The following is a 14,114-nucleotide window of genomic DNA, read 5'->3' as shown; positions in this document are numbered from 1 at the left end:
TGATAACTCAAGAACGCTTATGCCTGTGATCATGAAACTTCATAGGTACATTGATCATGACTCACAGATGACCCCTAATGATTTTCAGGTCACTAGGTCAAAGGTCAAGGTCAGTGACAAAAAACTTATTCACACAATGGCTGCCAGTACAACTGACAGCCCATATAGGGGGGCATGCATGTTTTATAAACAGCCCTTGTTCTTATTGTCTTTCTAATAAATCTTGGCTATAGTTGTGTGTCTTTGAGGATCAGTCAACGAAGAAAACCTATGAAATTCCTTTTAAAATCTATTGGATTTTATTTGTTAAATGGAATCTTTTGATTTTGAGGGCAATAATTTATTAAAGCAATGTGACAAACAAACAGGGTTTTGATGATGATTATTTTTACTGCATGGGAATTTATTGCCCATGTATCATAAAACAACAATATTTTGAAAGAAAACAATGTGCGAATATTTCTTTTTTGATTTGCAAGTGATAATTTGTTTTGAGAAACTCTTTCACTGTCTTTTGTTACATGTATGATAAGAATTTAAATTAACATTTTATTAAATATCATTCATGTAGATACAAAAGTTGCATACCATTACCTCGAAATTGGATACTGTGTCAAAAAAAGCGTGACTCTCCCCCTATTTAAATAAAATTATGCAGCAGAAGGCTTTGTAGCATCTAAACTAAAGAAGGACATTCCCAATGTTTGCAAATAAGATAATGCTCTGGAATTTTTACCACTTTACTGATCACAATTTTTTTCCTCTGGCATATTTTTCCTCTGGCACTTTTACCTCTTGCATTTTTCACAGAACAAAGTTCATATATGAATGGATAGTGAACAAATATATTTTCTATTTACACTCTTAAGCACAACATGTTCATGGTGAGCTTTTGTGATCACCTTTTGTCTGTCATCAGACATCCGTTGTCATCATTTACCATGCGAACACTGTAGAAGTCATATTTTTCGGCTCAATCAACATAGACTAAATTTCTTTTTTTTCTAAATCTTCTTTAGGTGAGTCGACTCGTTGTCACAGAGATAATCAGTCGCACCAATCTTCAGGATCGTGTGGCATGCATTGAGAAATGGGCCGCCATTGCTGATATATGTCGCTGTATGCACAACTACAACGGTGTGCTGCAAATATGTGCAGCATTTGTGAATAGCTCTGTGTACAGGCTGAAGAAAACCTGGGAAAAGCTGTCTAAACAAGTGAGTACACCACTTCTGTTTAATAAAATGCACACATTCTGTTTTACATGTTCATGCCCCTCTTTGAAGAAGGTGTTGTACAGCAGTCTGTCTGTACTTGTGTAGATCTGTGACAAGCTTCTTGTCCCACCCTTAACTTTGTCGTATATAAAAAATGTGTTGCCTGTCAGACCTGTCTTCCTACCTAAAAGGTCAAGGTCACACTAAGAGGTGAAAGGTCAAATTGACCCTAACAATCTTTGCCATATCTAGATGGATTTTAAAGTTACTTGGCACAAATGTCAATATCTACATGACTGAAAGGTCAAGGTCACACTGAGAGAAAAAGTAAAAACTTGACCATGACCATTCCTGTCTTTTCTCTAACTTTTCCATTTATTTAAAGATTTTGAAATAACTTTGCACAAATGTCTATCATTATTGTCTCTTTTAAAGGTTAAAGGTAAAATTTGATCATAAAATCCTTTTTAAAACTTTTTTTTTTAAAGTGGAATGTTGGGGCATAAGTTTCCTATGGACATTAGTCTTTTTTCAGCCTTCTTTTGCTAAAAATTACTATACTTGCATACACCAATATAAAATTTTTTTAGTTTTAAAAAAATAAAAAGAAAACATTCAAAATAAAAAAATTTGAAAGCATAACAAACAGAAAGGAAAATAAATTTGCTTATACACTGTATATGTATTTTTAGACTAAGCAGATGATTGAAAGACTGCAGACTCTGGTGTCTTCGGATGGCAGATTTAAAAACATGAGAGACGCCCTTCATCGGTAAGGCAACTTATAGATATATAAATTATTTTGATTTTCTGTCAAGCGCTTTTTTATGTCAAATTTACAATATTTTTTGTATTTTGCATCATTATGGTACATTGAAAATTCCGAAGTAAAATGTTTAAAAGGTATTTAAAGAACTTGACCAAATTCTGATATATTTTCAGCTAAAATGCTTAAAACAAAAGCTTGTGATTGTGTATAAGTACATGGTGTTATATTGTGTTGCATGGGTGACCCACTGTGTAACTCACCAGGCATGGTGTGTTATCATACCACTCATACACCACTTGTTTTGCAGGTGCGACCCACTGTGTAACTCACTAGGCATGGTGTGGTATCATACCACTCATACACCACTTGTCTTGCAGATGTGACTCACTGTGTAACTCTCCAGGCATGGTGTGGTATCATACCACTCATACACCACTTGTTTTGCAGGTGCGACCCACTGTGTAACTCACTAGGCATGATGTGTTATCATACCACTCAACCACCACTTGTCTTGTAGGTGGGACCCACTGTGTAACTCACCAGGCATGTTGTGGTATCATACCACTCCTACACCACTTGTCTTGCAGGTGGGACCTACTGTGTAACTCACTAGGCATGGTGTGGTATCATACCACTCATACACCACTTGTCTTGCAGGTGGGACCCTACTGTGTAACTCACTTAGGCATGATGTGTTATCATACCACTCAAACACCACTTGTCTTGCAGGTGGAACCCACTGTGTAACTCACCAGGCATGGTGTGGTATACCACTCATGCACCACTTGTCTTGCAGATGCAACCCACTGTGTAACTTACTAGGCATGGTGTGGTATCATACCACTCATACACCACTTGTCTTGCAGGTGGAACCCACTGTGTAACTCACCAGGCATGGTGTGGTATACCACTCATGCACCACTTGTCTTGCAGATGTGACCCACTGTGTAACTCACCAGCATGGTGTGTTATCATACCACTCATACACCACTTGTTTTGCAGATGCAACCCACTGTGTAACTCACTAGGCATGGTGTGGTATCATACCACTCATACACCACTTGTCTTGCAGGTGGAACCCACTGTGTAACTCACCAGGCATGGTGTGGTATACCACTCATGCACCACTTGTCTTGCAGATGTGACCCACTGTGTAACTCACCAGCATGGTGTGTTATCATTCCACTCATACACCACTTGTTTTGCAGATGCAACCCACTGTGTAACTCACTAGGCATGGTGTGGTATCATACCACTCATACACCACTTGTCTTGCAGATGTGACCCACTGTGTAACTCACCAGGTATGGTGTGGTATCATACCACTCATACACCACTTGTCTTGCAGATGTGACACACTGTGTAACTCACTAGGCATGGTGTGGTATCACACCACTCATACACCACTTGTCTTGCAGGTGCGACCCACCATGTATCCCATATCTAGGCATGTACCTAACGGACCTCTCGTTCATTGAAGAAGGCACTCCAGACATGACGGAGGATAGTCTTGTCAACTTCTCTAAGATGAGAATGGTAACAGCCAATTAACTAGTATAATAATTTTTTTTCTCTGTATATATCTCCATAGGAAAAAATATTGCCTTGAAACATGTTATTCTCATTGTGTATTGATATATTTCCAAAGTTTTACATCGTTCATTTGCAATAAGTTCAACATTTGTTAAATTTCGTTGTATACTTTCTACCAATGAAAGTATTACGGGCAGTAAGGTTTCATATTATGCTGATGAGTTTTCTAAGAGACAATTTCTGATACATGTGTTGTTAAATATGGATATTTTACAAAATTATTGTAATGTCCCCCTTGAAGGAAGTGGGGATGTATTGCTTTAAGTTATCTACTGTTAAGTTTGTCCCCATGATATCAACCAGAAAATGCTTTGACCTACAATCATGTCAATTAATTTGATGTTAAATTTTGAGGACAAGAAAAACTTGATTTTAAGTTCAACAGATCAAAAGTCGAGATCACAGGGGCTTGTAACAATAAAGTCATTTCTGCATGATATCTTGATAATTCTTTAACCTATGACCATGCAAATTGGTAAAGTGGTGAGCTTGAAAGGTAGGGGGAAGTCTTGATTTTGAGGTCATCAGGTCATCAAAGCAAATTTTTTTTGGAAAAAGCTATATATACACAGCTTGAGAAGTATTTAGTAGATAATAATTTATTATATGAATTACATTCAGGTTTTAGAAATTCATATTCTACAGATACATGCCTTGTTCATTTAATGGACCACAATAGAAATAATAATGCTAAAGGACTTTATACAGGAATGGTTAGGTTAGACCTACAGAAAGCGGTCGATACAGAAGACCACAACATTTTATGTGGCAAATTAAAGATAATGGGTATTGACAATACAGATTGGTTCATGTCTTATTTATCCGGAAGAAAGCAAACTGTATGTGAAAACAATGTATTTTCTGAATTCGAACCTGTTACTTGTGGTGTACCCCAAGGTAGTATTCTTGGACCTCTTCTATTTTTATGTTATGTCAATGATATGATTATTAGTATTGACCCTGATTGTAAATTTATTTTATATGCTGATGATAGTGCTATCTTGTATGCTCATAAAGACCCAAATGTTATCTCTGAAAAATTAAGCAGTGTCATGGATTCTTGTTCAGACTGGCTAGTAGACAATAAATTATCCCTACATTTGGGGAAGACTGATGTATTGTATATGGAACAAAGAGAAAGTTAAAACAACTAAAAGATTTTAAAATTGAATGTAAGGGGCATACAATCAAACCCACAACTGCTGTAAAATATCTGGGTGTTAGTATTGATAACACATTATCTGGTAAAAATATTGTAAACAACAGTGTTAGTAAAGTAAACTCTCGTCTTAAATTTATATATAGAAATGCAAAGTCTTTAGATACAAGAACTAGAAAATACTTATGTTTTGCCTTGATACAGTGTCACATCGATTATACTTGTTCCTCTTGGTATCCAAGTTTAAATAAATGTCTAAAAGACAAATTACAGATATGTCAAAATAAAATTGTTAGATTTATTTATGGAATGGGTCCTCGAGATAGTATTAACCAATGTAACCTGTCAGATATGTCATTGCTAAATATTGAAAACAGAAATAAGCAATTAAGACTGAACCATGTATTTGAAATTGTTAAAGACAAGTGTCCATCATACTTAAAAGAAAATTTTATCTATGTTAAAGATACTCATTCATATGACACAAGGGCAAATACATACACTTTTAGAGTGCCCAAATGCTATGGTAAAGGAAATGTTACCTTTTACTACAGTGCAATTAGTGATTGGAATGCTTTAAATGCCAGATACAATTAAGAAAATCGATAATAAACATAAGTTTAAATTAGCTGTTAAGAACCATCTATTGTGCCTAGCTAAAACACCTTAATAGTAACAATTAGGATATGTGTAATCTAGTCATCATGGCAAATATATTATAGAAACATGATTGTAACAACTTACATGTATACTCAATAATTATCAGAGACGTATTTTTCATTTTGTGTAACTTTCATATAAGATCATATTATAGTAAGTGTAACCTAAACAGGACCCCATTGGAAATAAGCTTTCGGGCTTTCATGGGCAATCCTAGGTTTTTACACTATATTATCCAAGTTATTTCATTTTACATAGTTAGTTTCCCAAAGTTGTGAACTTGTTTCTATTAAATATATCTTATTACCAGTATATACTAAAGTATGTGATAGTAAATTTATGTGACATACATTTGTAACTGTGATATTTATGTAATATATTAAACAACTGTGATATTTAAGCAATATACTAAATACCATAGAGTAACATTTAACCATATTTTAAGTGTGAGGTAGTTGCTGATCTGTTCCCTTCAAAACTAGTCTGAGTTGATACGCTTTATTAGGACCTTTTATTTTGCCCCACTTTGGTGTTCCTTTTTATTGTCATATCTAAATTCATATTATTTTTACGGCAGTTTTTAGATTATAGGTTTTGTTCAACAGCAATCTCACAAATACTTTTAGTAATAATTGTTATACTTTTAGAAACAATTGTTATGTAAATTTGATTTATAACTTGTATATTATGTGTTTAAACCTGAATAAAAAAAAAAAGGTCAACAGTCAATGTGACAGAACTTGGAGGCAAAAAAATACGCTTATTTATTTTAAGGTCACCAAGTTAAAGGACAAGGTCAAAGGAGTTTGTTTAAACAATCAGTTTTCCCATGATATTAAGTCAAGTCAAGTAATATTTATTTATTGGTTATTTCAAAAAAAGTTTTGAAATACAATCATCTAGATTTGAGTGAAGGAAAAGTGGGAGAAAAGAAAGATACCTAATAATAATGAGGTCAACAGGTTAAAGGAAAAGGTCATGAGGAGTTGTTACACTAAATGTGTTTCCATGTGATATCCCTCTTTTATATGGTTTCGTTCACTAGTATATAGAGAACACTTTGATGCAATATCCTCTTAATTGGTAAGGTGGTTGCTCAGAAAGAAAAATGGACACTTTTAATCTTGAATTTTTATATAACTGGTATTTCTTGACAAATGATGACCCTAATGATTATCGAATCAAGAGCTTTAAAGTCAAGGTCACATGGGCATGAAAATCTGTTTAACAAATACACATATATACATGTAGGACGTAACTGAACCTGGAAAGGGGTAAAATATGTTTTTCAAACATCTCTGGCTGTATCAGTTATTTTTATTATCTTTTTGTTAGTCAAAGTACAAAGTGTAATAAGCACGAAAGCAAATGCAACATTGTTTAAATGGTTCAAGATAGTATCATTATTAATATTTTGAATTTCAGATTGCTCATGTGATTCGAGAAATTAGGCTGTTTCAGCAGACACCGTACAGGATAGAGCATCACGCTCGAGTAAGTGTCCCATAATAAGTGTGTTTATTGGGTTTTGATCTATTTATTGAGGTTAATGGTATGATACATGAGAAAATGAAACACCAGCAATATTATCTAAAGATAATTTTTTGTTTAAGGTTTTGGAGTCTTTTATTTGAGGCTAGTGACCAACTGACAATAGAAAAAAGGCCAATAAATACAACATTAAGCATAAACATGTGATTAAAGGGGAATTAATGGAATTGTATCATGATCATTCTATTACCACATGTTAAGCTCACCTGAGCACGAAAAGCTTATTGTGAGATATTGTGGTCATTTTATGTCTGGCATCCATTTTTGTGTATTGTAAATCAAATGCATGTTCTACCAGCTTTAAGCTTGTTTTTTGTTTTTGAGGCAATATTTTTCTTCAAATCTTGATGAAACTTGGTTTGAATATTTATCTTGACAATATCTAAATGCCAAATTTGGGGACACATGTGTCATGAAACTAGGTCAACAGGTCAAATCCTAGAAAAACTTTGTTTCTTCTCAAAAGCCATATTTATGACCCTTCTTTATTTAATGAAACTTGATCTGAATGTCCTTAACAATATAAAGGTTATATTTGATTTTGGGTCATATCTGTCCAAAAATAAGTGTTCAACATGCAATTTATAAAACACATATAAGGCTTGTTAATGTTGACAATATCAATTAAATATTTGAATCTGGGTCAATTGGGATAAAATAAGTAGGTAACTAGGACAAGTGTTCAACAAATGGTGTGCCTTCAACTCATGTGAGTGCTTCAGTTCCATCATATACTAGTACCTCTTTTACTGTTGCTTGTTGTAAGTGTTTGTTGAAAAAAACACATCATGGTCAACAATTAACACTAACCGGATGAATTGAGCTCTTGTTTGAAATAATGTTGATTTTTATTTTATTTAATTACTACATAGACATTGAAATCTCACTTAAAACTATGTTTGATTTATTTCATTCATCTTATTTGTTTATAACCATCTTTAAAAAACAGAAGTTTGGTGTTAAGTTGTGTATGAGAGATTATTTGTTTGTTAAGTATAGTTTGGAAGTGAATTGTCAGTATAAAGTGTGTCAAAGAGTGCATCCATTTATAATAATAAAAAAGGAGTGATAAGTAATTGGCATGTGCAAGGACAGCTTCAAATTTCATGAACACATATGAACATTAAAATACATTACTATCTAGTATGGTTTTTACTTTGTTGATGTTGCACTGTTATTATTGTACCCAAGTTTGTACTAATTTTTATAATCAATATTGAAAGGTAAATGAAACATTGATACAAATGCAAACAATTATCTGTTGACAGGTAACCAATTATTTGCTGGATACCACTCGTCTGTATGATGATGAGCAGACGTATAAAGCATCACTGGCCATTGAACCAAAGATGTCGAGGCTTTCCATGGCATCTGCAACCACAGGGCCTACTTGATGATAACCGATTAGTTGTGGCATCTGCAACCACAGGGCCTACTTGATGATAACCGCTTAGTTGTGGCATCTGCAACCACAGGGCCTACTTGATGATAACCGATTAGTTGCTAACATTCTACTGGTTAATCACTACTTGATTGCAGTGAGTTATTTTCAGCGGTAATTGGTAAAATAGAGATCAGTCTGAAATACCATATGTGCATGTAGTTTGTGTTGCATAGGGTTTAGGAAGGTAAAAAAGAGCTAATGTTTTAATCAGGATTAAATTAAATTAATCACTGATGAATACAGGTTCTGTATTCGGTGTCTGTGTTTGAGACTCCGCTGAATATTGGGTGAGGGTATTGAAGGTTGAGTATTATACTGCTGTATCTTATACAGATATCTCTGGCAGATACAGCAGCTTAACACTAAACTCTTGAATTTTTATTACAAGTGCGGACAACATTCCAGGCTGAATGTTCACGGACATTGTGTTATGTTATAATCTTTTGTAGAAATGTGTATTGTGGTTAAGTGCATCATTAAAAAAAATGAGTTATCGGTAGAAGATGTCTGTCTGGACAGGAAATTAACAAGATGTAAGAAAACAACCATTTTGTTTCTGGTTAGCAGTGTTCAATTGTTCCTGAGTTATTACGTTTGTTTTGTACTAGCGCTTGATCCACCTTGGTATGTCAACGAAGCTTAACCGGAAATTATCACGGGAAATTAAAAGCCATGATCGTGCACCTTTAATCCCTAAATGGACCAGTTTTTTGTATATACATATTTAATTGTCGGGGTTTAAAGAAGTTTTTTGTTTAAAAATACTGTAGTCAAATCTTTTTGTGAATGTATTTTGTGTCTTTTACCAAAAAAGAATCATAACCTTTTGATATATTTATTCAATATTTAAAAAAACATGGATCATTTGGGTTACAAATATATTTCAACAAACAATCCATTTATTAATTTTAGGTAAAATGATTTTTGTATGTTTATTGCTGAATCTTGCTGTGGCTATGATGCAATGTCATAAAACTGTAACATAGTGTTACAACAATGTAATATAATGTAGGATTTTTTTTCTATTAATCATTTCCTTATATTTTGTGATGTGATATGTTGTAGAGTGTATTTAGACTTTTGAAAACTGTTGAACTATAATTGTTATTATTGCGTATTATTGTGGTCCAGCAACTACGAAAATAGCTTTTTTTCTAACAATAGTATTTTTTCTTGATCGTTTGTCATTTATGATAACTTTATAGACTGATCAACAGTTTCTGAAATGTTTGTATAGTCGAGACATATGCTGTTGTTTAATTGTTTCAATATGAGCTCTGCTATGGGCAAATGGGGCTTAATGCTTGTGCGTAAAGTGTGTCCCAGATTAGCCTGTGCCGTCCTCACAAGTTATCAGATACTTCACTTTCTTGTTCTTTATAGAACTTGAAGAAATCCCTTTTTAGAAAAATCCAGTTTAGATGGAAAGTGTGGAGCATAGGCTTATAAAGGACAACAATACACAAAATCATTAAGCCCCATTTTCCTATGGCAAGGCTTATATATTTGTTGATTTCTACTCTTGTAATAATAAGTTAATGACCTATACAGAAAATACAGCATCGTTTCTGGATGCATGTTCTGTGTATTGTTATTTGTTGAACATGGAGGCTTAAATGTATTTTAGCTTCAACTTTAACAGCATTTACAGTTACATGTATAATACTAGACCAAGACACTGTACAAAACAGTCTAATGCCTTCATATTTCTTAACAAGTTTAAGCAAGGTTAATCAATGAAACTATTTAGCACATTATAGCTAAAATGAGAAAGGTTTAAGCTTATTGGAGAGACTTGTAAAAAGATTGGCCAACTTGAAATTTAAAAAAGTAATATAAAAAAAGAATGAGTACATTATATTTAAACAAACACATTATTCTACCTGCTTAGATGTTTGTTTTGCAAATTAATTTCTGATATGTAGAGCAGAAAACAAATTCATGTAATCAAGATATCTACACTTTTAGAAAAACTCTATTTATTGGTGCAGATTCGTTTAAACTACACATAGGCATAATGTTGGTTCTGAAATAAATAAGAGTGACTATGTGGGTATCGTAAAATGCTTTTCATTTATCTTCTACCTTTTTTAAACAGAGACATTTTGGTAAAATTATAAGTGAACAGTAAACTAAGTTAAGATTTAACAATGTGAATGTTGTGATATCTTTGATTCATTATATCCGCTGTTATGAGATAGGAAGGTGGGGCCAACTGGAAACATGTCCACCTTTTTGTCTGTCGGTTTTTAGGTAAGTGTCTATTGGTAAGCACAATATTGGCCAAACATATTTTTGTACACTTTTTAAATTATAATGTTCAATTATGCATCAATTGTTCTTTGTTATAAAAAGTTGTACATGTGCAATTTGTGTCATCCTAATTTAAAATTACAAAAGAGTTTTTTAATGCAACTTGCTTCATATTTTAACATTTTATCACCACGTTGGAAAATTCTAGTGATATGCTTATGAACATCTCAGCAGTGTTTCACAGTATGTCATAAAGAAATTGTTGATCTGTCAATACAGGCCAAACCTTTGTGGTCGATTGTTTGTGTATACATGTAATTGTATAATTGATTCAATGATTGTTGCATTTTTTCATTGATTGTTGCATTTTTTTATTTTATCCTTTCATCAAGCGTAAGTTTTCTTACTATTTCCTGTTATGTATCAATAGTTTTTTTAATATTACACAAGATTGTAAATGTAGTGAACACCTTAACAGTTATATATAATGTTTTGTATATACTTATGAGATAACCACTTTGCTGTTTTTTTGTTCCATCAATTTAAATTATTTAAATAGCATGCATATTGAAAGTGTGTTGGTTGAGATCTCTTACAGTAGTCTGTTATTGTTTATGTCATAATCATTCACATTGTATACTTATGTGGACAATGTTTTTCTTTCTTTGTAAAAAAGGTTTCAATCTTTACATTCATCTACTTGTTTTAGTTTTTATTCAAAGTGCATTAATACTGCCTGACTTATAATGAATAATCAGGGTAGAGGCAAGAAATAATAATTACCCTGTACAAATAAACTACTGTAATTTCAAACAAACACAATGCATAATGTAACATGTGTTTGTAACTATAAATTAGTTTGAGTACAAAACTAACCACTGATAGAGGGGACTTCGGATTTTGCAGAATTTGGTCACATAAAAAGTTATATATTTTAGGCACATTAGGACCAATTACTCTGTGCACTGGTATAGTCCAACACTTACTCGTTATAGTTCACCCAAGGTGTGTTTCCTCGGAAGTGAGTTTTCAATATATCTTATCACAGTACTCAATAATTTGTTTAACTATTCTTAATAACTCTAGAAAGTTCCAATATGTACCCTTGTAAGCCATAATCATTTCTGAGTAATGCAACTAAAACAGGTTTGGATCAAGTTATAAAGGACATATCTCTTTTGTCAGATAAAACTCAGAAACCAAAGCTTTTTGTTAACAGTCTTTAAATAAAAGCTCCAGGTCATATTTAAAGGACTAAGATATTTATACCTCCACCCTGCATGGTTGTGGTATATTGGACTATGTGGGTCAGTCAGTTGGTTTGTCTGCATACAATTTTATATGCTTCCGCACTTCTCAATCAATTAATTATAATTTTAATTACATAACCCTGAAGTGTAGCTGTTCAAGATACGTTTGTCATGCACAATGATCCAAACATTTCTGAGTAATTTGCCCTTGAACACAGCTGACAAATATTGCAGGGATATTATTTATGTTTTAGACAATGCCCTAGATTGATTTGTACTTAGCAAATACTTTCGATCCTTTGCATGAATATCTCTGCATGAACTCATTTCAGGATATATTGAAGCTGATCGTTTGTCAAATTAATGCACGCATACTGGCTTATTATTAACCAATACATCATTATAAATCAAGAACTGATTGGACCTATAATGGGATTATATATGAGCTGCTCTCTGTGAAAAGGTGGTTTAATGCATGTGCCTAAAGTGTCATCCAAGATTAGCCTGTGCAGTCTGCACAGTCTAATCTTGGATGACACTTTCCGTTTTTATGATATTTTTCTTTTAAAGAAAGTCTCTTTTTTGCAAAAATCTAGTTCAAGCGCAAAGTGTTGTCCCTGATTAGCCTGTGCAGACTGGGACGACACTTAACGCACATGCATTAATCCCCTTTTCACAGAGCCTGGCACATACCATTGTTAAAGAGATATTACAATTGATCTTCAAAACTATTGGACCAACAACCTTGGCCAACAATCAAAGGCTGGGTTTGCTGGTTATTTGTTCATGAGGCATATGCACAGGCTGGGTTTGCTGGTTATTTGTTCATGAGGCATATGCACAAGCTGCTGAGGAAAGGCACCTGTTAATGGAATTATGTTGGGGAAAACATTATACAAACCTTTTGTTAGATTCCTGTGTGTATGAATGTATTCATTGGGAGATGTTGTTTTATAAAATAGCCCTTTTTGGCAGCCATAGATTTTAGTAAACAGTTTAATGGTGACAAACTTAGACAGATATTTGTGTTTTGCATTGTATATATTGTATTTTCTGCTTTTACAATCAACTTTATTGCTGTAATGCTAGCTTGGGAATTGTTAAGACTAAAGCTGTTCTGTATGGAATATTTAATATAACTTTTAGAATGATTTATATATTTCCCATATTTTTGCACCAATTTGTTAAGAAGGAAATTATTCAATTGCTGTGGACATAGGTGGCAATAAATAAGTTAGTTTACACAATTAAGATGCCATTTTTCCACAAAGAAGAAACATAAATGTGTCTCGTAAATCTGTATAGCATCTGTATAATATATTATTAATCATGCAGACAAAACATGTCTCTATATACCTATTTGTGTAAATGAAATCGTTATGTAGTGAAAAGGTTTTAAATAACATAAGAATACATTTTGTCAATTATATTATTTATTTCTGTCTAGGACGTGTGAAGAAAGCCTTTTTTATCAGAAGTAGAATTTAAAGGTAGCTTTAAAACAATTAGGTAATGTACATTTATATGTGTGTATGTGCTTGTTAATTTTGTACAGTTATTCAATTGTTCCTCTTTCATCATTTATGTCATTTGTCAACCCCCTGTACTGTTGAACAGATAATAAAACTTTTTATTTCTTGTTGACCTCAGATATGTAGTTATATCCTCGGCAGTCTCTTCTTTTTTACATGATTTAACACTTCGACTGTGGGCGTCCATGCGGCGGTTACGTTGACTATAGGGGTCCGTGCGGTTTAAGCGTTGCCTGTAAGATCCGTGCAGGGGTTACGTTTAGTTCTACCAGCCGAGATCTGACACGACATTGTGAACATAAATACTCTCAAAAAAGTTTTTCACTGAAGACGTGACATTTGCATGTTAATATTACCCAGCCAGAAAAATCCCCGACCACAATGGGGATTTAACCCGGGAGACTCCGGTTCCAAATCAGGCAGACACTACCGCGTCGCCATAAAAGCTACCTCATATAGCAAGGCAGTATTAGTTCTCATTATACCGAACACGCCATCAAATTGTGAAATTCTACCACGAATTTCCTACTGCAAAGATATCGGGGACGTCTGACACACATGTTGTTTAAACGTTGAGCGCCAATAAAAAAACTCAGCTAGAAAATTCCCGACCACAATGGGGATTGAACCCGGGAGACTCTGGTTCCAAACAGGCAGACACTACCGCGTCGCTAAAAAAAGTTATC

General features: G+C 33.7%; 1 protein-coding gene across 1 annotated transcript in view; it reads left to right on the top strand.

Annotated features, from left to right (window-relative positions):
• The window catches only part of LOC127878518 (ras-specific guanine nucleotide-releasing factor 1-like), a 74,132-nt gene extending 60,597 nt beyond the window's left edge, over nucleotides 1-13,535 (top strand). Inside the window, exons 27-31 of the mRNA XM_052425051.1 lie at nucleotides 1,020-1,217; nucleotides 1,910-1,989; nucleotides 3,405-3,522; nucleotides 6,824-6,892; nucleotides 8,218-13,535. Of these exons, the coding sequence (XP_052281011.1) occupies nucleotides 1,020-1,217; nucleotides 1,910-1,989; nucleotides 3,405-3,522; nucleotides 6,824-6,892; nucleotides 8,218-8,343 (591 nt within the window). The 3' untranslated portion in view covers nucleotides 8,344-13,535. The remainder of the gene's footprint in view (nucleotides 1-1,019; nucleotides 1,218-1,909; nucleotides 1,990-3,404; nucleotides 3,523-6,823; nucleotides 6,893-8,217) is intronic.
• The last annotated feature ends 579 nt before the right edge of the window (nucleotides 13,536-14,114 follow it).

The sequence above is a fragment of the Dreissena polymorpha genome, chromosome 4, assembly GCF_020536995.1.
Source record: "Dreissena polymorpha isolate Duluth1 chromosome 4, UMN_Dpol_1.0, whole genome shotgun sequence".
NCBI lineage: Eukaryota > Metazoa > Mollusca > Bivalvia > Myida > Dreissenidae > Dreissena > Dreissena polymorpha.
The sequence above is the reverse complement of the archived record's forward strand: the minus strand, read 5'-3'. Positions and strand labels throughout refer to the sequence as shown.